This window comes from Electrophorus electricus, chromosome 3 (genome assembly GCF_013358815.1).
Source record: "Electrophorus electricus isolate fEleEle1 chromosome 3, fEleEle1.pri, whole genome shotgun sequence".
NCBI lineage: Eukaryota > Metazoa > Chordata > Actinopteri > Gymnotiformes > Gymnotidae > Electrophorus > Electrophorus electricus.
In genome coordinates, this window is record NC_049537.1 from 10,407,501 (window position 1) to 10,435,265 (window position 27,765).

General features: G+C 40.4%; 1 protein-coding gene and 1 long non-coding RNA gene across 6 annotated transcripts in view; one reads left to right on the plus strand and one right to left on the minus strand.

Moving 5' to 3' along the window:
* LOC113581538 (Krueppel-like factor 15) overlaps positions 1 to 27,765 on the minus strand; it is a 43,391-nt gene that overhangs the window by 14,070 nt on the left and 1,556 nt on the right. For 3 of the 5 annotated variants that reach the window (XM_027016750.2, XM_027016748.2, XM_027016749.2), the window contains 2 exons: positions 26,074 to 27,572; positions 20,762 to 20,912 (listed from right to left, as the gene is read on the minus strand). In XM_027016750.2, the coding sequence (XP_026872551.2) occupies positions 20,762 to 20,912; positions 26,074 to 27,392 (1,470 nt within the window). In that variant the 5' untranslated portion in view covers positions 27,393 to 27,572. Of the gene's footprint in view, positions 1 to 2,841; positions 3,595 to 20,761; positions 20,913 to 26,073; positions 27,573 to 27,765 lie in introns of those variants that run through there. The other 2 variants (XM_027016752.2, XM_027016751.2) reach the window with 2 other exon arrangements.
* LOC113581540 lies at positions 1,796 to 3,257 on the plus strand. Its single transcript, XR_003411078.1, has 3 exons — positions 1,796 to 1,871; positions 2,552 to 2,616; positions 3,194 to 3,257. It is a non-coding gene; the product is annotated as an uncharacterized LOC113581540 (long non-coding RNA).

Genomic DNA, 27,765 nt, shown 5'->3' on the forward strand with positions numbered 1-27,765 from the left:
ATAACAGTAGCGCTTACATAATCCCAAATTGCTTGCTCAAGGAACCATGGAATAAGAGAGGACTTCTCTGGAGACAGTGTGAAGAAACTCAGATAAGACAAAAAAGGAGAATCTACAAATAAAAATGCTTCATGGTTATGTTATTAACACATTGTAAAATGACTACCATATAGCTTGTTATTGTCATTTTCACACCTCCAGACAGATTCATGGGCAGAGTTTTTAAATAGCTATTAACTTAGATGTAAAGAATGCACAGATGGAAGAAGTTAGCAGACATATGTATCCATGGGGCTACTCTACGAAAGGTCTATTTAAATTTGATATGCAGTATCGTGTGTGTGTATGTGCAATGTTGTGTTAAAATGCCATCTGATAAACTAGTGGTGCTTTTATAGAGATTCATTACCTGCTTATTAGTTTGTCCATTACTTTCATGCAATTCAAAACTAAAATGGCCTTTACCTTAGTTTAATAGTTTATAGATCTTACTTCTTAAATCTTTAATCTTACTCGTGTACTTATGCAGTATAAAATAGCATCAGCATTACTTTCATTTCAAGTACTTAGTGTCTATATATAAGGGGTGTTTTAATAGTATATCCATATCTCTTATCTTGTACATCTCTTCATATCTTATTCTTTCTCTTTTGGATAACTGAGAGATGCACAACCAAGAAATCTCCATCTAATACATAAGTGTAATCCCAGAAGTGTCATGCAAATCACACCCAGGCATTATCTGCGTGACACCGAGGCCGCTCCTTGATGAAATGTTCAGATGAAAACACAGATGAAATCACGGATAATGAAAATAGCATATTTTATTTTCTGTGATCCTTTTACCCGTTCTTTTGAATGGTTATTTATAAGTGGGTCTTTTGTGGTCTGCACTAAAAAGGTCCGTTTGGCATGTGTGTGTGTGTGTGTGTGTGTGTTTGTAAACAAGAAAACTTAAGATGGAATATGAATGTATGGCAGTCTGTGCTTCCACTGGCCTACAGTAGATGGGTGGAAACAGAACCTTATGCCAGTGATGATGTCAGTGTCAGCTGATGATGCCAATAATGGAAGTGCCAGTCACTAGTGCAGAGCAGCACTCTATCACTCTCTCCTATGCACTCTTGGTCTCTCATTCTCCCTTTCAGGTTAATGCTATCACTCTGCCCCTTGTAAAAGATAGAACATGATCACTGTATCACCCTAAGTGACGGGTTCATTTACAGCTAGGGAACATATAGTGTTTTGACTTAAGGAAGGATATCTGCCACAGATTAAGGGTCAGCTGTTGTTGTGGACAAGCTGCAAACTGGTTCCAGATCAGTGGTATGCTGTTAAATTGAACATCTTTTTTTTTTTTTAATGCAAATGCATTTATTTTCTGTGCTAACAGACAGCTTGTTACAGTTGTGGTAGATAGAGATTAAGTTACAATTAGCCTGGAATGTCCCTGTAATCTGTGTCTCCTGGTGTAGGCTTGCTAGATCATGCTGGAGAGAGTAACAGACTACTGTCCCTCCTTTCCAATTGGGGGTTCACTCTGATATAGCAGTCACACTCATTCATCCCATTAAGTGCATTGTTACTTATTGGAACTTAGTGCCACTGTTTTGATTTTTGTCGCAATTGTAAAGAGTACCAGATTTAGTGAATGTGCATATGCAGGTATGTGAGTGCACTTAATATGTGTATTCTAGACTGGGTTACACAAGTCCATAGAGACATGTAGCCTAATTTCTCCCTATTGTGCATGTTTTTATTGAACCAGCATATGATATTTCACCTGAAGAAAAGAGAGGAGGAATCGGATACTTCTGCCGTTTGCCAATGGCAACAGAGACCGTCACGCATTTCTTTTGAGGCCTGGGCTGGTAAAGCAATCTCTCTCTCTCTCTCTGTGTGTGTGTGTGTGTGTGTGTGTGTGTGTGGCCCTAGAGTAGCCAGGCTGAATACAACACCGTATTGTTCACTGTATTTTGTTTTGTTCCCTCATGATTCTGAGCAGCCTTTATTTTCTGGGTAAATGGCCTCTGGATTAGAGGGCAGTTGAAGGTTTTTTTTTTCCATAGCACATGATTGTACACAGAAACCGTAAGGCCCAACTTCAGCACATATAAAATCTGCAGGTTGCAGGACATATTTTGAAAAATCTGCAGGTTGCAGGTCATATTCAAGTGGTCATAATACCAATACTCACATATCTGCTCTATAAAATGAACATAGGTAGAATTACTAGTAACTATGACCAGTCCTGGCCCTGTACCATGCAGTTCATTGTGCTGTTAGCATTACCATTACCATTAGCAGTTTGACTGGTACCATTTCTAACACGTGCTGCTGTATGCCAAGAAAGAGCAGCAGCCCCAGCTGTGTGTTAACTCACACCAGTGCCACAGGACTCTCCCCCATCCAACACGTCTGCATGCCCACTACTGATCCCTTCCATCTCTTCATCACTCATCCCTCCCATCCTTTCATCACTCATCACCCCATCCCTGGGTCTGGTTGTGTGTCCATTTACCTTCAACTGCTCGTTGTTCTCTCTCTCTAGATATATCACATCAACTCATCAAATCAATTTTACTGTCAATCACATCATATGGACACAGGAATAAGGTAAAAACCTTAAGTACTTTACATTCTATCAGGATTATTACACAAAATAAATATGTATACACTAGGTACATATCCTAAAAGAAAAAATATATGCAGATGTAAAAAGTATATTAAATATAAAAAACTGGGATTATTTAACCAATTTTATCTTTTATAGAAGAAAGTTTGCAACTAGACAAATAGCTAACTGTTAAACATAAAAATAATAACACAGTAACACAGTGCCAAAGGGCAATAATATAGGAAATTTATTGCATATCACTATATGTCACCACTTTTATAATAAAATATAGTATATGTCATCATATATAATTTCTTTAAAGCTGCTTTGTGACACATTGTAAAACATGCTATGCAAATAAATTAGATCTGAATACATACACACAGTCACATTCAGAGAAGCAATTCTTTGTCTTAATAGAACTGAAGGGTTGAAAAGACCCAGACACTGGGTAAGCTGGCCTTGTGTGCTCATTAGGATGGGTTCATGGGAACAGCCATTAAATGGCTGTTCCGCCTGCTGTCTTGAAGGGAACTCAAGTGCATCACAGCACATCTCCAGTTTTACTTCACACAGAAACACTGGAGGAGAGAATAAAAAAGCCAGATCAACGACGTATACAAGCCCAGGCTCCACTCAGGGCTTCCACGGCTTGCTGCTGCAGTCTGATGGGTCTAATGAGGCTGCGCGGAGAGGGGAATGCACCCGCTGGTATGCAAAGACACGCCTTCCCAAAGGGAACCTCATCAGTATGCCAGGGAATGCGCGGCTCGAATACGCTGAATTTCCTCCTGCATCCTCCAGTTTCTCTACACCAGCCCCTCTTACTGCCCTGAGGTGTTCGGTATTCAGCAGGTGAATGAGCTCCATCACAAGCCACACTGCACCTCTGATCTTCCCCTTCTCTCTCTGTGCTAGGTTCCCTTTTATCTTCTGATCTGTTCGCTCTTCACTGGAGTCCCTCACTCTCCGTTCACCTGTGGGCACAGGGAGGAGATCTTTAGAACAGTACAGTGGAGATCACTTAAAGCCATCTTGTGTTTTTCTTCCTGTTTCTTTTTGCCCGAGAGCCAGAGGAAGACGTATCCAGACAAGCGTTTTTATTCTCCTCTTCATATAATCCTGTGAGCTAAAGCTCCCCAAAACTAACTCAGATCAAGGTATGGATGCATGTGCTTGTATGTGTGTGTATCAGAATATATAAAATTATTGTAATTATTAAGCGTTTCACATACATACCAGTTGAGGACTGTGTAATTAGTAGCTACTATATTTCCCCCAGCACTGAATGACTGCCCTGTCTGGGTTTATGTATAAATAAGTAACCCTGGAAGTCTGGATCAGAAACACTTATAAAAGTAAGATCCAGCAGAGCACTTTCTCTGTTCTAGCAGCAGCCGATTAGAAAGTAACTAGAAATGTGGAGATTTTCCAGACTCGGTGCCTTGCAGAAGAACCGTGGAAGATCTCCACATTTGGTGGGATTGTGCTGTCAGATGTAGACAGGAACCAAGAGGAGGAACTGGAGTGTGAAGGTCACATTTCATTATAAATATTTTGTAATTGCTAGTTATTGGAAGCAGTATTGGCAAATGTCTAAATGTTTGAAACATGTTAAAAATAAAGATTGGTATCTCCCATCTCTTTTCTAATCCCAGTCATAGTGTGGGTTACTGACCATAAAAACTGACCAGATGTGTGTCTGCTGCTTTTTCTTGAAGTGCAGTGGGGGGCAGAGAACGGATGAGGGAATGATGTAAGATCTCTTATATTATAAATACTGTCCACTTACTTGATCCTAACATGGATATCAAGGTCCAGCACAGACAGACAGATTTTTCCCCTTACCTGACACTCAATCACCACTGTTTGCCCATTACTTTCATGCAATTAAAGTATTGACAGCATACTTTGGCATTAAACATCACTGCCTCTCCCATGTAAAGAGATATGAACTTCAAGATCGAAAACAGCTTATTTCAGAGATATTTATATGGATATTTAAAAGTGAGTAAGCAGAGAATGTCTACAGATGTCTACATTACAGCAGTGTATTGCAATTTTCATCCTATATTGTAGTGATGTTATCCACATAAACTCACACCCTTACACTCATCCAACAGGCCACTAACCTTCGCCCACACATAAGTACGCCCGCGCCCCCAGACACCCCTGTAAACAATCAGCAAGCCTTCTTTCTTTTCTCTGTCCTACTTTAGGCATGGCAGGTTTGTGGCGTTAAAGGGAAGTTCTGTCTTAGTACTGCATCTCCCATAAAAGCCTCATTCCATTAACATACATGACCTACATTACCCAGGCTCTTTTGGGGTCTTGTCAGAGCCCCAAGGAAGCTGCTGAGGGTAGGGCAGGATTTGACGTCCCTCCCTTTCTAAAATTCTCATCCAAAAGAACATTCCAAGAAAGTCCAATGAAACTGTTGCATTCATTTCCAATTAAATCAGCTGCTGGCAAATAATAGTTTTTTTCTCACAAAGTCCCTATCACAATATGTGTATTGTCACTTTCTTCACCAATAACTGAGGAATTACAGAGGATAAATCAGAGGAGAGGAATCAGTCACAGATCTAAACAGAGAAAGGAAGAGGAAGAAAGAAAGTTGAGGAAGAGAAAAAAAGATGGAGAGAAATGGTGGGTACAGGGGAAAGCCCTCTGATATGCACAAGGCCCCTCTATTATGCATTTGGCATGTTCTCCCTGAATCAGTCCGTCACAGCAAGCACATCCACCACACACCAGGTCTGCTTCACAAGTCTGGGAATTCAACACCTCCTCCGCTCTCACACACGCATACACATAAGCATTCACACACACTCACACATGCACACACACACACTCAGGCATGCACACAAACATACAGATGCACAGACACAGACCGTGGTTATTATCTGTCTGTCTGTTTGTCTGCTACAGATAAGGAGGATTCTTTCATTTGTGAGGTTAATGCTGTTTTTTCTCAGTTCTGTATGTGCGTGTGTGTCTGTGTTGGGCGAGTTTTAGAGGTTGTATATTAAATAATGATTGTTGCTGTTTGCTAACCAGGAACACTAAAACCAAATCTAAAAATTTTAGGTAGGCAAAAAAACCATAAGATGAATAAAAGATTAATTCAAATTATGATGATAATACACTAAAAGTATGAATGCGGTGGGGAGTATTACAGCAAGCCCTGTGACGATAATCTGGGGGAGGTGTGTATCTTGTATTGGTAATTTTTCCACTGCAGCATCTGTGTTCTAAGAGAAGCCTGGCAGGTTCTGAAGCCCTTAAGCCTGATCATTAGTTACAGTGGAAAGAGTTACACAAGCATGCTTACAGTTCTGCTGAAATACACATTCTCTCTCACATAAACATGCATGCACACGTACACACATGCTGCCACAGGTACATTACAGGGATACTTGGCATTGTTCTATATTGGTGTATGGACACATCAATTTTTTACCTTTACTGGCATGTCGGCAAAATGTACAATATTCTCAAATATTGATTTTTGGAACATTTTGAGAGCATCCTCTCTGCATAAACTCGAACAAGTGAGCTGCCCAGTGACCCATGCAATCCACACTCCCCATCATCATTAATAATCATGTGTCATAAAGGACATTGTTGATGATTTCTACAACACCAACTCTGTCTGCTAAGCCCTCTTTTGTAGACACAAGTATAAAGATGTTAAATACATGGTGAAAGATTCAATACAAGTACACAAAGCACACATGGCCAAGTGATTGGTGTAAATGTAGAATTTTGGGCTGACTGCCAAGCTATTCACAGCAGCATCCCATTGTTTTTCTGTTTTATCAAAAGCTTTCAACTGACGCAATGCCCCAGACACTTATATCCAGGCAAGCAAGACCTCTGTCTATATGAAAAACACTTTTTTGGCATTTGGTCTTCAGATTTCCATTAACTGATGAGCAATACATAATACATTTGTCATAAATGTCAGCTTTTCATGATGAAGCATTAGCAAGCTGTTTCTACTAGTTCATTATCCAATAATACACAATGATGCAGCTAATACAAACAATAACAGTGGGTTGCGGTTAGAGTTAAACTGGAATCATGGTTAGGGTTAAGGCAGGAGTGAAGGCAGAGGTTAAGGCTGGAACAGATGGTTCATAATTTAATGTTTCACTTTATAATAATGAGCATTAGTGCACAGTTCAGGACATGCCTCTGGAGTTGGCCACATCCAGGGGTGCCGTCAAAGATTTTGAGCCCCATGAAAGATGCCACATTTAGCCCCAATGAAAAAAAAGTATCTCATGGTCTAATAAGTTTTAGGGCCCCTCCCAGTAACTGGCCCTTAGAATTGTCCTAAAGCCCCCGCCGCCCATAGAGTGCTGAGTACTCTCTCATTTAAGATGATCATAACATTACAATGTTTTTAGGCAACAGGGTCCTGAACATGACAATGTAATCATGTCAAAGTATTGCTGTAATAAATAATAAATTACTTATTTAAGAGATAACACACATATGCAAATGGTTATTAACAACATGGTTTAACAATAAAGGTCAGTGGAAAATATGAACTCTTATATTCAGTAACCATAGAACCTCCTTTTTTGGCAACAGCATCAACCTAACATACTCTACAGCTGCTGTTCAGTCCTGCATAGCCATAAGGAGACGTACCAAACTGTATACCAAACTGTTTCAGCTCATGCACAGCTCGTATTTTTGAGATATTAATTTCTTCTGCCATCCCTTTGCTGATTCCTGACTGTGCTTTGGATCATTATGGGGAATGCAGCTTTTGTGTTTTACCTCACAGACAGTGCTGCAAAATTCTCCTGCCGAATTTCTGATACAAGTTATAATTCATTGGTCCCTAAATAACTGCCAGTTGTCCAGGCTCTGCAGCAGAAAAGCAGCCCACCCCATTATTTTGTTTTCCCCAAACATTACAGTGTTCATTATTAGAGGGTTCAGTTTTTCTCTCTTTTCTCCAAGAAAAAAAGATGTTCTAGCAATGCTGTTGTTGCAATCACTGTTGTTCTGTTTTTCTTAAGGTATACTCGGGCTCACAGACAAGTGCGTGAGTTGCCCACAGATCTTTCATATAGAGAGGACCTACTGCCGACCTAACTGAAAGAAAGAGGATAAGGAATGTGATTTCCTTTCTTTTCTTTCTTTTTCCTTATTTAAAACATAAAAACGGTACTTGAAAGAACCTGTCAGAAGAGGTCATTTAATGACAGTGAGTTACGACATCGTTTAGCCATGGCCTGAGAGCAAAGTCTTTAAGAGGATAGTAATGAGCACTCTAACACAGTGGCGCTTAGGAACGAGTTTCTTTTGTTATGTCACAACCAGCTAAATCTACACTGGAAACATGAAAATGTTTTTCTCCCACATCAAAATGGAATATATGGCAATATATTGTCGATATGCTCATAAACAAAGAGAATATGTTATATTTTAGCATAGTTTTGTATGTGTTAAGTGATCAAAAAGAAAATCCTATCATCTGTCAGCCTTATTTGAGTGTTTATTGTTATTGTGGTCATTTTAGTTTTTCCCAGTCACTTGGACTGTTCTGACGCATGTTTGTGCCTTTGCAAACAGAAAAGCCATAAAGTTCACGGCTACGCTCTGGACGCTGCCTTCATCAACAAACATTTACCTACACTGAGACCCACAGGCAGCACTGATATGGATCAGGTCAGTAGCATGGGGTTCACTGAGGAAAAGCAGGCGGAATATAGATAGATAGATAAATACGTAGACAGAACAGACGCAGCTTTTGGTGAAAAATTAAAATACTCACAATCATCCGATTCAATCCAGGAGGACACATAGCAGAGATCAGACCAAACAATTACATATTTCTCTGTTCAGAGGTTTTAGTAATGAAAGTGGTCTTAGATTAATACACACAACTTGCTCATCAACATTTACTGAAGTCCAATGTAATAAAACAACTCATGCATAAACAGCCTATTTTCAGAGGCAGAGGACATATAACATTTTATTATCTGCTTCTTTTGTATTAATCCACTAGGTTTATTTATTATCACAGAATAGCAGCATAGAGACCCACTGCTGTCCTGTCTTTGGCCTACAGATATCCACATGGCATCTTTACAGCTGAGTTGCAGAACTTGGTTTACAGACCCCCCTTTTTTCTACCTCTTATCCTGGCTTCTTTCCTGGGCACATTTCAAAGACCTCTTTCATTACAGGCAACCCATTGAGTCCAGAATGCATATTCACATATGGGAATCTTTCAAACCTTTTTTCCAGTTCTTCAGTGCATAATGAAAGACACAGGCCAAATGTGGTTATTGTGAGTTATAAAAGACAGCCCTTATTTTCAGTTTTGGACAGCCTATCAGAAACACATGTAATTGTTTCTGTGCATTGTGTTTATTAGAAATTACTTTAAAAAAAATGCTCTTCTGCATATAAATGCTCACAGACTCTCATAGGAATTTGTCTCATGCACTGTAATTGCATGCCAAAAATAAATAAGCACGCACACACCCAGGCACACATGGACACACAAATCACAGAATTATTCTTAACATATTATCTGGCAGGTTCTGCAAATCTATTCATAACTAACATAGACACAATATTTTATCAATTAACTAATCAGTAAACCTTTAGGCAATACTTTCCTATGGCTCAACAAAACCTATTTTACTCAGTACCAGGACCAAGATATCCCAATACATCCTAGTTTGTAATATAATTACCTTTTCTTTAGACCATTTTCCACTTTTTGCTAGTCAGTTCAACTGGGCAAAATCCTTCTGAAGTATGACATTGACACTGCTTTGACTGGGAGGAAAGTTGCAGCATTTTCACACACGTCTACAGGGGTCAATTGCATCTACTGTGAAAATTCCATTTCAGAAAAGATTCTGTGCTATAAGGATTCCATCTGATATGGAAACTCCATCTTGTAGTCCGTCTGCTCAGTCCATCTGATCTGCAGCACTACGAGAAGAACTGTTGACCCTATAGGATCACAGGGTTTAGAAGCTTCCTGTTTTAAAGGTTCCCTTGGGTTTTGTTCAAAAGCAAGCATGCTGATTTTATCACTTCTCTATAACAGCAACTGCAATAGACTGATCTAGAGGCTTATCTAAGGGGCTTCTATGATGCAGCATTCTAAACCAAGATTTGTTTTATGACAGATATACAGATATATTCTTCTTAACCTGCACTTTAATGGAAAACTGTTAATAAGATTACATAATGAGAAATTTCAAAGGTCATCTGAAGATTAGCGATTACTACTGTTCTGCAATCCATCAACTATGTCAGTACTGAGGAGCTGTTTCAGTACAGATGTACTTGATTTTATGACATGACATGATTGTGACACGAAAGAGTAAATAAGAGTAATTAAGTTTTATCATGTTAGTAGGATGAAGATGCATGAAGGAATAGGAATGTTGTTTACTGCAAGAGATCAAAGACATCAGAGGTTGTCAGGACAACTGCTGCTAGGCGCAATTATGGAGGAAGTCATTTTCAGTGTCCATTGCTGGGGACATCCATGTTAATGTTTCACGCTGCTGATCAGAGAAAAGTGTTTATTAGTGACACACACACAAAAACCCCCCCCATCCATTTGTGTGAGTCTTTTCCAGATTTGATTCTATGCAGATTGTTCCAAGTGTGAATTTAAATATATTTAAGTATTTGTATGCCACTCATTTATGGCCTTGATACAACTTGTTTCCTGCTGTCCATACACAATATGTACTCACAAATTCTCTCTCTCTCTCTCTCTCTCTCTCTCTCTCTCTCTCTCTCTCTCTCTCTCTCTCTCTCTCTCTCACACACACACACACACACACACACACACACACACACTCACAACAACACACATCTTTGAAATCACATGCTAGTGCACCAAAGCACCTCTACATTCGTACTTGACAAAAATAAATTTTGAACAAAAACATCCACCAACACAAACCTGTGCATGTCTAAAAGATGATCAGTTTCTTTACTGGACCTGCAAGGATGACTGGATGTAAATGTCCCACACATGTACAAACATTCAAACACTTGAATAAGCACCAGAGAAAGAGGGCTATGATTTAAAATATGTATAATTAACTGCAGTACTAATTAATCTTGAATCCCATGTAAAGTATGGATTAAGATTTCAATCTTGAGCTTCATTCCTTGAAAGGCACTGCATACAAAAAAGTTTATTACATTATTGTACAATAAAGTGGCTCTGACTGATCCCAGGAATAACATCATCAGTTCAGTCCAGATCCAAGAAACTGCGAAAATACTAAGTGCACCTTCAAATTTCTGGGATTCTGGTAGAAGGCCCAAGTGTGAGGAAAAAAATAAGATATAACCAGCCATTGGAAGGGTAAGAGAGCAATTTTAGATATATAATGTTAAGATAGTTTTCTTCAGAACAAGAGAAGAGTTGCAGGTAAAACCAAATTGTAGCTTCCTACCCGTATGTTCCAGACTAAGCTCTCTGACAGCTCATTTTGGACACATGTTTATGATTACTCCGTAGTGTTTTTACTGAACCAGGGCACCCAGTGCTTTAATTATCCCCATACACAACATGTTTTCGTATTCCCTATGCACACAGAACCCCCTCCCAAAGTAACATAAAGCAGTGCTATGTAGTTGTGCCAGTGGCCATGTACAGCTATAAACCAGTGCTTCCCATTCCACGGAACATTCTGACTCTCTCCTTATGGACAATGAATAAGCAACTTTTAGCATAAACATAGTTCCGTACTTTGCTAGCACTGGGCATCATATGTGTAGAGCATTCAAAACATACTGTAACAAAATAGAAGATTGCCAAAAAACACAAGGGATAATTCTGAATTCTGTTCACATGTTTGCATTTTAATGAGCAGGAAGTTGCCATTACTGACCACTGAATACCTTCTCTTTCTGTGAAACATTAGCACGACAAACTGTTCTGCTGAGTCTGGTAAGGAAGTGCAGATCAATATTGAAATATCCATACTTCCTTACGACTGGCATGTCTTTTTAAGAATCGATTCAGACATTAAAATATAAATCTCAATAATGAGATTTATATTAAATAAATAGCAGCAAATAATGGTGCATGATATGAACTACTTCCCTCTGCTTCAACACTCACACACAGATACATGGAGCAGCAAAGGGGTGTGTAAAGCTTACTCTAAAATGGCAGAATGAAAAAGAAATATGGTTATTTCACTGTAGTTAACAGATATGAAGCAAAAATATGAAGAATGTTTAAAGACTGGTAAATACCGTGGTAATACTACAAATCTACTCAAACATCTGAAAATCAGCCACACAACACAATGTGACAAGCTACAGCAGAGACGACCAGAGGAGAGGTAGGGAATGCAGACAGATGCTTCAGTTGGAGCCAGGGTGAGGCAGAGTTTCCTGTGTGAGGCATTTCAGAAAGGCAGGCAATATGGTATGTTTACTAAGAGTGATAATATTGCAACATTTTAATAATTTGAACAAAATGCAAAAAGTGTATAAAAAGGGCTAGGTTCTGGAGAGCCTTGTAGTGCATGAACATGGTTTAGCATGAATATGTAATTAAGTAAGCTAGCTAGCTAAGCAGCTATCTAGTTAACTAAAATTCATTTTTGCAAGCTTAAAATTTTAAAAGTGGATCCTTTGCCACTTCCCCATCTCTAGTGATAACTAAGATCACTTGGACCCCTTCACTTGACCTTCATCTTTTAAATTAATCATTTTTAATTGAGAGGCAACAGCAACAGTCCATACCAGATGAAGAGGAGTGTCCATCTCCCCGACTATGGATAGCCTTTGCTGCTGAGGCTCCATTCCTGATACTCTTAACACATCTGCTCCTTCCCAACAGAGCATAAAACCCGTCTACTTCAATCCCAGGGTAGTTAACAGTGACAGTCATCCATGACGTGGGGAAAATAGCACTGTCAGATCTATTCACACTACCTCAGTTCTGAGACCCTCCTCTTGAGGTCTTAACCTACCTCCCATAGCCCACACCACAGTATGCTAGCAGCTCTCAGACCCTCTGAAGCAGAGGGGTACTACAGTGGGCCCCAACTGACCATTCCTTACCTCAGAAGTATAGGCCCCTGCTGCATCATCCAAGCACAAGCATAAAATGCCTGAAGCATAAAGTGTATCAAAACTATGAAAGTCACCTTTCAGCATCTTAAGCATGCTGCTGCCACAGTGCTAACTGGAGTAGAGAAAACAGACAGCTAGCCCAGCACTGTTGCAGGAGCCTCACCAAAGAACCAGCTCTGTTGGGCTGTATTGTGCAACTTACAGAAACCTTGTTCCCTCTGCAATAGGAGACACATGGATCCTTTCATGATCCTCAATGCTGATGCCCAGATGTGCAAAACATGTGTAAGCTCTATCTTAGATAACAATAAGTGCAATAACAAACAATACCCTACAATAAGTACTGGAGTTTCTGTTACTCAACATAGGTACAGGATCAATGATCATTTAAATATTCCACAAATAGGTGGATAGGTGTTTGAAGACTGCAAAGGACTCTGCTATCCAGAAGGCCAGAGGAAGTTCATTTCACCATCTAGGAGCCAGTACAGAGAATAGTCTCACTTGTCTTCCATGAGACTTGAAGCATGGTATTTCAAGCCAAGCCATACTTGAGGTTTGAAGTACTTGAGGTACAGATCAGGCTTTGATCATTGACATCATGTATGGAGGGGCTGGTCTGGTTTTAAATCTGATGCGGGAAGCTACTAGCCAATGAAGGGAATGCAGCAACGGAGTGATGTGTGAACTTCGGAAGATTGAAGACTAGTTGTTCTGCTGCATTCTGGTCAAGTTGTAGAGTTCTGATGGCTTTAGAAATAATTAGAAATAATTAATTGGGTCTTGTCAAAATATCAGTGGTAGAAGCAGCTATGAGAAGATATTACATCACCAAGAGAACAAGTATACAAAGAAAAGAAAAGATGGCCTAACATTGAGCGCTGGGGGACACCGGTAGAGAGTTTACATGGCTTGGATGTGGAGCCTTTCCGTGTTACCTGATAGGACATTCCCCCCAGATAGGACTGAAAACATTTCCAGGCAGAGCCAGTCACACCAAGACTGGAGAGAAAAGAGAGGAGAATGTTGTAGTTTACTGTGTCAAAGGTTTGCCAAAAGGTCTAGAAGAATCAAGACAGATGACAGTTTGCACCTTTGGCAACATGAAGTTTCTCCATTACTGTTTTGAGGGCTGTTTCTGTTGAATGCGGCCGATTTGTAGCCAGACTGATTGGAATTGTGAAGCTAGTTCTGGGTGAGGAAAAGAGATAATTGACTGTAAACTGCTCATTCAAGAAGGCAGTAGGCTGATGGTACAAAGGTTGTCCCCGCAAAAGTGTCTGTACACCTCAGTTATTCCAGATGCTGCAGAGCTGTTCTAGTGCATACAGAAGTTATAGTAAGTTGACACAGTCCCATTCCAGAATAAGCAAGATTGTACCCATTCCTGGCAAGACCGTGAAGCAATGGAAACCCTGGAAGCAAAGTCTGTATTGAGGTGGATGGAATCCATTGGTATGTGACACCACGGCTATGTAAGTGAGACTTGCACCTGCTGCATTTCTCAGTAGTAGTAGTCTCAGTAGTCTTACCTGGGCTCAGGAACAAGGAAAGGAAACTCACCAGAGACCCCCAGTACTGAAGTCCAGAGGTTATTCCTATCAGGGTTGGTGGTGAAGCTCAGAAAAATGCTTCCCTAAAAGGGAGAATCGTGGTATATTCCACACCATATGGTCTTGCACAATGGAGGCAAAGGAGTGGTGGCATACGTCTGTACTGTAGAGTCATCTGGTACCACACACCTTTCATTTATGATGAGTGGCACCAACAGTGGCACAAAAGAGAACACTATTCATTCCCTAGTTAGAGCTTTGTGCATCTGTGAGTAGACCCCAGCTAGACCGTTTAATACAGAAGGAGCTAACACTGAAGATATACAGCTTTCTGGTCATACTTGATTACTGTACTGATCAAGTACTGTACTGTACTGGATTACTCATGCCAGATCAATGTGTTTGTTGGTACTAGAGAATCTGAAATCCACAAACTCACAGAGGTAGCAGACTGGCACTATGTGGACCCAGCAGGTGACTTGGCTAGAGGGAATGATCTGATGGACATGAGTACATCCAGTTGTTGGACTCAATGGCCCTTACTCCCACTTCAAGGGACCAAGTGCTGACAAGCCGACCTGATTATGTCACCCGAGCTAGTTGAGTTATCAGCAGTTCAAGTCTTGGTAAGAACTCACAGAGTCAGTGGTAAAGGAACTGTATAGGGCTGCTGGGTTCAGAGACATCATCGCAGAGGATTATAGAAGGTCAGAGATAGTTATCCTGAAACAAGCCCAACTGGATTGCGTTAGAAAGGAGCTCTTCAGACCGAAAGCTGGAAAACTCCTGCTAACTGATAATAGTTTGCTCACCTTAGCACCAGACCTCGACTTCAGCAACTTCAGCAACCTGATTAGAGTGGGTGGTGATCTGAGGGGGGCCAAAAAGATAGAGACAGCCACTACATATCCAATCATGCTGGACTCAAAACACCCTGCAATGAAGCTGCTCATTCAAAATTATGACCAGGGGCTTTGTCATCCTGGGCAAAGAGTGCATGCAGAGATGAGGCAATGCTTCTGGATTTTTTGCAGTCAAGTGGCTATCCACTGCCAACAGCGTGCATGTACTGAGCATATAAGATGGAAGACCAAGCCAGCAAATTTGTCATTTGTTCAAGACTTTTTGTTCTAGAACAGATTGCTTTGGACCTTTCTTGGTAAACGGCAGTTAGAGAAAAGATGGAGAATTCGCTGCAAGTACCTAACCACTAAAGCACTACAAATTGAGATACTTCCCAGCCTGAGATTCCTTTCTGATGTCTCTCAGGCAAATTCATTGCATGATGGGGAACTTCAATGGAGCTATGGTCTAACTGTGGCACCAACGTCAGAGATGGCAAGATGTAAACTGAAGAGGATTTCAAAGCCATGTCCTCTGAGTTGCAGAATCTAACAGCAAGGCAGCAGATTGTCATTAACTTCAATCCCCCTTTGGCTCCTCATTTTGGTTGTGTAGGAGGTAAAGGGCTGAAGTTGATCAAACAGGCACTCTACATGATATGTGCAGCCAATTCAGGAAGAGATCCTGCAAATGGTCCTTTTGGAGGTCAAGAGCATCCTGAACACCAGACCCCTAGACTATGTGTCATCTAATTTAGCCTTCCCGACCTGAGTGGTTTAAGGTCCAGCACCCAAACCAAACCAGAGCGAGACAGAACACGATGGGGAAGAGAACACGCTACAGAAGAGCACACAGTAGCTACAAGAGTCGATGGACTTTAATTATATTCATATGCGTTCGTGAACTAATGTGAGTGAATTGTTTATGTTCAAGATGTAGTAAGAGCAGCTGCCACCACACACATCACATATTGTATGTGGGGCACCAATACAGTTAATACAGTTAATAAGTGTTTGACATACGCAATGGCTCAGGGCAGAAAAAAGTATGAGAATACCGATTTTTTTTTTTTTTTTTTTGTCTATTGCAAATGGTGATGTTTCTAACTTCTTCAGCTATATCATAGAATTCATTAATTGATGCCAAATACAAGGGCCACTACCAGGGTATGTTGCAACACAACCTGGCATAAGTTGTAACAATAAGAGTGAAAAAAATTGAGACCACACCACAAAATATGCATCTAAATCAGTTATTTGTGCATATGCCAGCACTTCGATATGTAGTGGCACCCGAATAAATACACACAAAGAAAGAACTGGCACATATACTAAAAACCAATTCCTAATGGCGTCTAACACTTTAATCTGCACCTGTCAGATACTCAGTAGGCCTGCCTAACATGGAGTTATCCAAAAATACAAATCTGCTGTCCAGTAAGCAGTCAACATATCCTATTGCTGTGCACTGAATCCTTTTTGACTGATGTGATAGCCCACAACAGGCAGCTGTCTTGATCATTGTTCTACGAGGTTTTGTAATTTCTTGCTATCTGCTCGGTTACGTGACAGACAGAGAATTATTTAGTGACAGACCTTACTGTCTTCCCCTTATTCAACTCATCTGATGCTGATTTAAGCATGTGTGCAGGTAGCCCCCATCAGTTTTTCACCCACTTTATTAGAATGCTGAAAAACAAAATGAGTATAGAGAAAAAAAAGAGAATAGAAAAAATTTTAAGTTGTCATTATGTGGTTAGTAAAGAAATGTTACAACCATCCCCACCTCTGTCAGCCATTGTTTAGCTAGCTGTTGTAGCATGGTGGTTTGAAATTAGCCTAGATTAAATATCTTACATTTTACCTAAGAAACTGCTATTTAATACACAACAACACACATTACATAATACAAATTTCAGCAGTAGCTGTACTAATCAAAATATAGACTTGGTCCAAAGATTTTCTTTCTTACCTGTTTTGGCTGTAAAATCTGCATAGTTTTTCACACATGTATGCAATTTCACTTGCAAGGTCAAGAAGGAAGTGCGCATACATAAAACTGATCATATAATTCTTAGGTTTTAGGCTATTAGAATCATGCCTTTCTTACAACCATCCCTGGTCTCCCCTGTGTCAGGTAGGTTGATCGGTCAGTCGCTGGCCTAGGCAGACCAGTGACAATGTTTCCACTCATCACAGTCATGAGTCACTTCATCTGAGATGCTAACTGGCTGAAGCTAGTTTCTCATAAATAAATAAACATAATTTATGATACTGGAAGATAAATGATAAGCATAGCTTCAATTCACAGCATTTATTAACCCTGTAAAACACACCTTAGGTTTCATTTTAATTTACATGTCCACGCTCGTGTATTCAATTGAAACGCAGTTAATTTGTACCAAATTTAGTTGTTTATTATTATGTTGTGGATGTAGTATCTTACTATTATTTGCATCTTCTGTTTGTTTATAGACCTTATCAGCATATTAGCATACCAAGCTACACTGTTGTATATCCAGCTACTCAAGCTGTTCAAGTAATTTCAGACTGAATTAGGAAGTGTTGGCTTGGGTATGGATGCCCTGTAAATGATGTTCACACTGACCTCTGTGTTTTCTTAGGCTCTAACAGACCTTTCCAGTTTAATGCCTATCTACAAGAAAGTGGAGACAGTCCTTTATGTGAGATTAAGGTAGGCTATAATGTTAGCACTGCACACTAGCCTGACGAGGTTATCCTAGCTAGCTATGTAGCTTAGTTAAGTATTATTTAAGAAACCACCCCCACCAACTGGAGTTTACATGTGCCCAGATGCTGTAAGGCATTAAACTGTCACACTATTGCTTGGTGACTTGGTGATTTATTGATTTAGTGATTTTGATCTCGGGGTACACTTTTTGGTACACCAAAAAGCAGACAATAATAACACTAAATTGGGTGTGTATAATATACTTAGAAAAATAAATCAGTAAAATAGCATAGTAAAATACTATGAAAGTCAACATTAATTACTATTTAGACATTAAAAAAAATCAACTAAACAGGAACACCAGAAACCTGACATAATGGTGATGGGTGTGTGCACTGTAACTGTGCATAGGTCTGCTCGTTAGGCTGGATGAATCAACAGAACATTTTTCTGGCAGGATTTATCAACCAAGCTTGTGGATGGTTGATACATTACTGTTGATAACGAGGAGAGGCTGGATCCTAGTGCCTTGGTAAAAAGTGTATAAAATGGAACAGGAGTATGTACTGTCTTTTTAAGGAGCACTGTCTTCCAGATCTAATTATACAGTTATCTACATTTTCTAAGACATAGCACTATACATTTGAGATCTGTGATCAAAATATCTTCTGAATGCGGATGACAATGTATGTTGATATCCTGATGAAAATACTGCATATTAACCATTGTACCTTTTGGTGGTATTACCTATTTGGATATGCTGTACATACTCAGGATAACCAGAAATTCGTGCTTTAGTGATTTAGCAGTGAGCTAAGGATAACTGTTTCCTGAATGGGAGATTAACATTTATTTTCTAGAGTTACCAACACAGGTGTAAGCTGAGAATTTTGACTGAGTTCAGGTGCACCTTGTGTATTTCATGTCAGCATGCGCTCAAAGGGCCTCATCACTGTACTGCTTGTGTCCTCTTCTTTGAGCTCCAACGAGTAGCCAGTTATATCAAACCTTTAAAGGGTGGTTTGCTTAAGGTGGGAATATACTAAATGGCATAGTGCTGAACTCCTGCTGTTAGTTATTTTTGAGGAATGACACCTACTTGGAAATCTTTTCTATTGTAGTACAAATACTACAATACATAAATAAACCTTGTATTTGTTTTAGTTTGTAGGTGTTTGTAATCTGCCAGACACAGACACAAATCACAAGGACAAACATACATTTCAGTTTTTTATTTGTAAATGGATTTTGTGTACAAGGGGAAAAATATATATTTATGTGTACTGAAACATTGTTATATACATATATAGGATTACACAAAGAAAATCTTCACAATCACAAATGGATTTACTTTTTTTCTTTTGGTTCTCCCTAACCCTCTATCGCTCTTGTACAATCATCCAGGTTTTGAAAGGATGCAGCTATGTACACTTCCCTACTATTTACATACATTCATAGGATGTGACTTAAAACACCTGTGTATCAACAAGTATTTATAAAATTCAGGCTATGAATGGATGGAATGCCATGATGTATGTTCAATAAAGTGTGTCCCTCAATCAGACAGATAACATACATAAGAAAGGAAGTACATTTCCCCCCACACTCAGTTCAAAACACAATCAGAAGTACCTAACACAACAATAAACACTAAACAGCATGTGGCCTCAACACTACCACCATTTCACCTGCTTCGGTCACAAGCACCTGGGCAGGCCCCTCCACTCACCCAACAAACAAGAACAAACCAAGACATGCTGATGCGTCACTGTTGGCAAGTTACAATACATAATGCTCAAACTGTGAAGAATCCATTCAAACTTAACTGCTTTCTGACCACTGAGGGTAACGACAACACTGGGATGTTTGTGCTGAATTTGTTCTCGCCCACCATGCTAGCACCAGTAACAAGCTGGTTATGAGGCAGACTTCGTGTTACTGGATGAAAAAAGAAAAGCAAAAGAATAGCGGAACAGAAAGAGGGGCACACCTAGCCAAACGCTCCAAATACTTATAAATGTCAAAACAGCTCGGTCTGGTATAGTTCTACTGCTGCCATGTGCTGACTGTATCACCTAAAACTTGCATAACAGCAGCCATGAATACAGACTGCATCTTACATGATTTATTACAGTACTCCCCTCCGCACACACCCACATACCCACCCACCACAACATCCAAACCAGCTGCTCTGAAATCATGACAGGTGTTTTGGTACAGCTTTTACAGTCTAGCCTGTCACAAGGTCTGGCCATCCCCAAGCACCTGGGTCAGACCTGAGATAAGAGCTCTGTGGTTGACTAAGGCCAAAGAGGAGGATTACAGACACAGCTAAAGCAATTAAGAGCTGACACTAACACAAAATACAAATACCTTATTATAAAACACTTTGCTGTAAAACCAAAATGAGATTAAAAAATCTGTGAACACTGATTGTAGGCATACGTATAAACATGAGCAATCAACATTTTTTAGTTTTTTGTTGCATTTAGGTTTTTGCAGTTGTATTGTCATTCCGCCCTTCTTGTACTTACATAAAATTAGTATAGTTCATAAACTGTCCCCATAGCTTATTCAAATAGAGTGATCCATAGTAGCAGTATGTGGTAATTCCAGTCCAATATTCATAGTAATCCATACAGAGAATAGCACCAAAGGTGACAATACATGCTGCCAGTGCTCTGACACCAATGTTTACTTTTAAACACTATAAATATATGGGCGAAGGAGATGAACTATGTATGTGTCCACTGTGTTCCATGAAAGGCAGGTTTAGTACTGATAAATCATCTTTCATCAGTGTCCTTTCTCATTTAACTACACATGCCAGGTTGTGTGGACACTATTACAAAAACATAAGCCCCTCTACACGCAAACAAACACCCCCCCTTTGTCTGCGTGGTTTTACCCATAGCTGAGAGTGACTGGGGTGGACGTGTCAGGCGGCAGTGCGTACTGTCCGGTTGGCACGGGGAAGGCGGTGGACCTTTATGTGTTTGGACAGATGGTCGCTGCGAGCAAACTTTTTCTCACACACGGGACACTGGTATGGCTTCACCCCAGAGTGGGAACGCCGGTGACGGGACAGTTCGTCTGAGCGGGAGAACCTGGAACACAGGGAGCAGGAGGGGAACATGTCAGTCCGTAGGGACTTTGTAAATCACTGCAATTGATCTCAATTTAATGCAATGCAATTAATCTCAATTTACCTGGTCACCAGAATAATAATTAATGTAAAAGAGCAAAGGAGAATAATTACTATAATACCAAGTCTGAAGCTATTTGTACAGTTGCAGCAAACTACATGGATTCTAAAAGGCCTCAGGCTGAACACGGTCATCCCCAGCATACATATTACCTATGTAGAACAGCTGCTCGTCATCCATGTGGAAGCAACACTCACTTGTCAACTGTTTACAGTTCATTTCTATACAGACTGATAAGGTGTACCATGCAGACAGCCTCCCGCAACAAACATAACATATGTGATAAGGCACACAGCATTTTAAAGTGTAGTACAGGGTTACTATTGTGCAAGCTCTTATATAAGCAGAATGCAAAGCTGAGGCAGAGAATCGTGTCAAAACTCAGAGGGGCGAAAACATGAAGTCCTCTGACCACTGGGGCATGGCATCAGCACCTCATTCACATTGCACTGTGGTTCCTTGCACAGGGCTCATGGGTAGATTTAGCTAGGGGGAAACTCCTGTAAGAGACTTCCAGCTGATCATCTAAGATCCAACAAAACTCAGCATAATGCTAAAACAATTCTCGCCCAAGAACAATCATACTAATTACTGCATCAGTCTGTTATTTACCATTGTTTAAGGGCATTTTCAAATATTTCTAACCAGGCTATGAGTGATTACAATTTAACCTTGTCAGACCTCTTGAGCACTGTGTTCCTATCTAAGGAGAAACTTTTCTGGACTTTCCTCTATAATACCCATGGCCAGATCAGCCCAGCACAAGTGCAGCTTAGTGCTGGGTTCTAGGGTCTGGTCTCAGGTGTGCCTTGTACCATGGCCTCTGAGGAGGCCGTTTGTCTTGATTTCACTGGGAAGACAGGGTGGCAGATTCGTGCCTACTGTGATACACCATGCTATTACATTTCATTACAGCTGTATGATACCTATCTGTACTATAAACAAAATCCCAGTACAAATGTATGCCAAGCAATTTTGGTAAAATATAACTGAAAATAACTGTTACATATAAAATACAGTGTGGAGTGATAATAGAACTCTACCTTGAACTAAGGCCGGATTTGTTTTGCCCTCTGTTATCATTTGCTGTTGCTAATCTGTTAAGGCTCTACTGGGAGCATGCTGTTTTTATAGTGTGGCTTTAAAAAAAAATCATTTTCCACAGGAAATTATTTCTAGAAAATTCTTTCCTCGAAAGTGGAGTGGAATTTTGTATTTTAAAGCTCGTGTGTCCCCAGTGCGGTAGTGTTTTGGATGCAAAGAGGCCCTATTGTAAGCTGTGATGGAAATGTGTGTGTGTGTGTGTGTGTGTGTGTGTGGGCGCATGCAAGCGCGCACACATGGGCATATGCGAGATAGTGGCCACGTGTGTTTTTACCGCTAATGTGAAATGATATCCCCCAGTGGAGGCTTAGACATCCCTCTGGAGGGAGCCTTAGAGTACACCATATGCTAATGACCAGGACACACGTTCACGTTTTACAGACACAAAAATATTCAAATGTACTGCTGCAAATAATACAAACGTACTATAGTAACATAGAAAATGTAATTGTAATATAAGGACAAGAATATATTTAAGTATGCTATTGTGTATATACTAATTACATTGTATGGCACTATGGCTCTGACCCTGTGCTATGGGAGAGGCAGGGTAGTGGAGGAGACCACCTCTACCTCACTCCTATTCCTATTCCTCCTCATATAGCGTTCATGAAAAAATTCATATTGTCTATGCCTGTGCGCGAAGTGCATGACACCAGAGCTGTGTGTGTGTGTGTGTGTGTGTGTGTGTGTGTACAGGAGCAGAAGGCGTTCCACTCTCACAGTCATGGTAACTATTCAATACACAGTCTTTGTCCTCCTACACCACAGGCTAGTTTTTAACCTGAAACAGACCCCCCTTCTCTCTTTGTATCTCCCTTCTCTTATTCTCTCTCTCTCTCTCTCTCTCTCTCTCTCTCACACACACACACACACACACACACATACACACAAACTAAGTTTTGTTCTCTCTAATCTAAATCCTGTCTTTTGTCTTTGGACAGAACGCTTTTGTTGGCAATGATTCATGGCCTGGAAAACAACTTGTTTCCTGCTGTCCATACACATTATGTGCACAACCATAAACTCTCTCACACATACACATACACAAACTTTTCAGCACAGAGCTATCAGCTTTACTAGTTGCTACAGTTATGCACCTTAATGCTATCGTAAGAACACACAAGACACAAATGCAACTGATAGAAAATCAGACCTGGTATGTTTGAATGTGTTTCTAATTGAGTTCTCATGGTTGGTGCTTGTCAGACCTGGCTAGCTGCCAGAATGTTACTGTAGCAGAGATGGACAGAGAGAGAGAGAGAGAGAGAGAGAGGGGCTGACAGAGAGTGACAGAGAGTGAAAGAGACCGAGAGAGAGAGAGCTCCTGGAGTTCTGGGGTGCCACTGCTCCAGCATCAGACCCTTGCTTTCTAAAGTGTAAAGATAAGAAAAGGAAGACTTAGCTTAGCTTGTGCTAGCTGTAGCTGTCCCTGACTCTTTTCTGCGCACAACCGTTCCTCAACAGAGATAACGCAAAGGTTAATCTGCTTAACACAATACTTGATAGAAACACAAATGCCTTCATTAACATGCAATTTAGCTTGAAACATTAATATATCTGTTTGTTTGTTTCTTTCATTCTGAATGAGATTTTCTTTTACAACATGCTCTACCACATACAAGCTCTGGGTTTGGGTGTAGCACTCTTCAGCTCGACACTAATACTCTTTCAACAATATTGCCTGAGCCTGAACACACCAATAGCAACAAAGACAATAGATCTATTGCTGTAAGACAAACACACACACACACACACACACACACACACACAAACAGCAAGAGTCAAACACACATGACCTCAATCCACATGCTGTGTGTGCGTTTCACTTTACACTGTGAGAAAATGTGTCCCTGTCGTATCACACAAATCTTTTGCTCACTTTCATGATCTCTTCACTTTATCTGTATTTTTTATTTGTTAAAAGAAAAATATATTGCTCATTTCATCTATAGCTTCTAGCTCACTATGTATCTACTATGCAGTACACCCCACCTTTCACACAGATTTCTGCATAAACTGCACCAAAAAATGTGATAATTTCAACCAAACATACCACTCTTGGGTACAACTTTATAAAGTATACAATAATGTATCTATATTACCTTAATAAAAAGTTGACTTAATGAAGAGAATGACTTAAATTGGCTTATTAATAGATATTTATTAGACTTGAAACACATTAAAATAGGAATAAGCAGTTAAAATATGAGTAAAAGGAGGAACTATGACCCATTGCATTGTGAGCCACATTCGTGTACACTAAGGCTCAGATATTGCTGTATAATTACTTTCCTTAGCTTACTTTGTCTTCGGTGTCATTCAGCATAATAGCTGTCAGCTTCATCAGTCATTTGTTAATTACCATTACACCGCACACAGGGTTATTAGACCATTAGTCAGAAATGATAATGTGACCTACATTCATATTTGAAATTCACATTCTACCGGTCAACAGGTCACTGTTGTACTTTTTATTTATGTGTTATTAATACTTATTATTGATTCTAAGATGTTTATGGCCTAATTTAGAACTAATAATGAACCAGTTTTAAACCATTCAAAAACCATTTTGCAGGTTAGCTATGTTTTAAAGTAGCACCCAGTCTTGTTTGTCTTGGGGTAGACTCTAGAATACAGACGTGCAGGTGATGCTGCGGTTCTTTGACGGGATCTGTCACTTGTTTGTGGGTTCTGCAACATGTATGCTCATAGATCTCTGTATGACACCCAGTCCATACGCAGAGTACCAACAGTGTAGAATTCCTACTGTCTGCATGCTAATTGTCTGACCTTGCACTAATGGAGGCCAAAACTTTTGAAATATTTTTGTAGTATTATTAGCTTCTTTCTATTAGCTTCCTTTCTGCTAACATTTTGATTAGGCAAAACTGCACCATGCTTCCATTACTGCAACCGAATCGTGTTCTAAACAGCAGGTAACCAAAATGTTGGTTTTTTATATGGCAAGGCAGGTCAACTCATACCTAAATTGTCAGGAATACCTGAGTCCAATTAAGCTCTTCTAGAGAGGTCTTTTTCCCAGCAAGGAATATAACAGTTTAAATCACATCTTCAATAAAGAAATAACATTGTAACATATTGGTGTGTAGTTTGATAAATAACAATGTCTTTATTTATTACTATGATTTAAAAGGTCCAATCATATTTTAGAGGTCATTCATGCAGAAATCCAGATAATTTGAAGTGGTTCATTACTTTTTATTCCAACTGTATGTGTCTACATCCTCATCCATCCATCTATTCATTCTTCCAACCTATTTCTTTAATCCCAATTTAATGAATGAATGTGCAATACTGCATTCTTGTTTCATCTATTTGTTTCTCTAAGTATTCCTTTTCAGGGAATAAAAAAGACTCAAGCTATTCAGGTCAAGGACAGGACAGTGCAGTGCAGGGGCCGAATGTGTTTCAATCATGATGAATACATATTTCCAGAATTCTCATGATGGAAAAGAGTGACTGGCTTGAAAGAGCTGAAATACATTTGGGAATTAGTGGAACTAAGCACTATTCCTCACACAAAGGTGCAAAAATATAATACAGCCTGTAATAGTGATGCATCAAACAAATTTCATAAAAATAATTGCAAATGCAATAGATGACTGTGTACAAATCCATGTGCCTGTTTGTGTATGTATGCATGTCTCAGACAGAGAAAGAAAGATATGTAATCCAAAGATCCAGTGACCTAGAAGGGAATGCGTGCCCTACACAGAAAATGACTTACTTGGCCCTACACTGCCACATACCCACTAATATGGTCTGTCAGCACTCATTGACAGGCTCATTGACCTATACTTGAGACTTCTTTTTATTGAGAAATACACTTTGAGTAGATATATGCCCTTATTTCCAAAGAATCTGCAATGCTATGAGAAATGTCGACAGCCCACCACCCATGGGCCCCAGCCCATCAATACAAATACATCCTCACCTCCATCCACAGCCAGGCCAGTTACAGGCAAACGGTTTCTCTCCAGTGTGTCTCCTCAGGTGAGCTTTAAGATGGCTGCTCTTGGTGTACATCTTGGCACAGCCTGGGAAGTTGCACTTGTGCATTTTGATAAGATCCGCCACTGGGTTCTTCTGGAACTTCTGTGCTCCACCTGCCAGGAGTCCTCCCTGAATCCCACCCAAGCCAGCACCATCCCCTCCACTCACAACAGGCTTTGCCGCAATGGGCACAGGAGCTATCCGCACAAATTTAGGCGAACCGTTGAAATTAGGGACAGCTGAAGATGAGGAGGGGGAAGAGGAGAGGAACTGCGGGACAAGTGCAAAGGTCTGTCCTTGGATATTCAGCAGCAGTTGAGTGATTTTAATGTCTGTGGCAGGGGCTGAGGCCTGAGTTGCTGTGGGAACCATGGCAGTCCCACTGAGTCCCTGATTCTCTTGTTTGATCTGAATGGGTTGGATTTGGAGAATTACAGGCAATCCAGCACTGGTGTTACTGCTATCCTCAGTAGAGACAGGCCTGCTTTGCACCTCCTTCTTTATGACAACCTGTGCCTCTGTGCTTGGTTCTGGAATACCTGGAGTACTTTTTGCGCTTTTGGTCTTGTTGCCAATTGTGGAGATGGACGGGAGGTTGGCCACTGGCACAGTTTGGTCAGAATACTGCTCAGACCCAGAGGTATTTCTCATTAGTACTCTGGGTGATACCTCTTCCATGACCTCCACTCCTGTTCCAAATCCCATTTCCAGCTCTAACTCCAAGCCCAGCGGTGAACCATCTTCTCTAGGCTCGTGCTTGAGGGACACCACCCCATTCATGTTCTCTTCCAAGAACTCTTCAATTTCCTCCAGAGTGGGCTGGAAAGGCTCAACATGTGTCTCCTCCATGTTTGAGGAGGACCATATCGGAAAGTCAAAGCTCTCCTCTTTCACACTGTCTCTCTGTGAGTCCCAAAGGATACTTGCTAGGGGAGTTGGGCTTACAGCACACACCCCAGCACTGCTGCCACCTCCACCCCCCAGGGAAGTCTGGGATAGCAAGAAGTTGAGGATGCTGTCCTGGCTCTCAGCACTAGATGAACTCCCGAAACTGGAGCTCAGGACCTGGGAATCGGGTGAGGAACAGGAACACAGACTCGACGCGTCACTGACATCATCCTCAGAGAATGGTGACGGCATCACCTGATAGGTCCCCGAGTCTGACACCATGTCCGACAGATGGTACACAAGAGGTGAAGCAGGGTCTATGCCACTGTAAGACAGGAAGTTCTCCTCAATCGGGAGGAAATGATCCACCATTCCCTGGATTTATCCAGATATGTTTGAACTACTCCTGTCTTTATGAATGGCAGAATAAATTCAGTGTTATTTCCAGGCTATAAGGAAGTCATGAAATCCAAGTGAAGTGAAACAGCTTCACTCCCACAGCTAGAACAAAGCAGTGTGCTTTTCACATACACTGGAAACTCCAGGTTGCCCCTACACCGAGAGAATAAGAAACAAAGGTCAGATTATACAATTTTTTTTCATCTTAAATATGTACATTTTAAATAATAGAGATTATTCACAAAATATTACTCGTCTATCCTTAATGCTCACAGACAAGGTGGAGATGAGACGCAACATGACCACTCAGTAACTCGTGACGGAATGCAGATTTATTAACTATCTC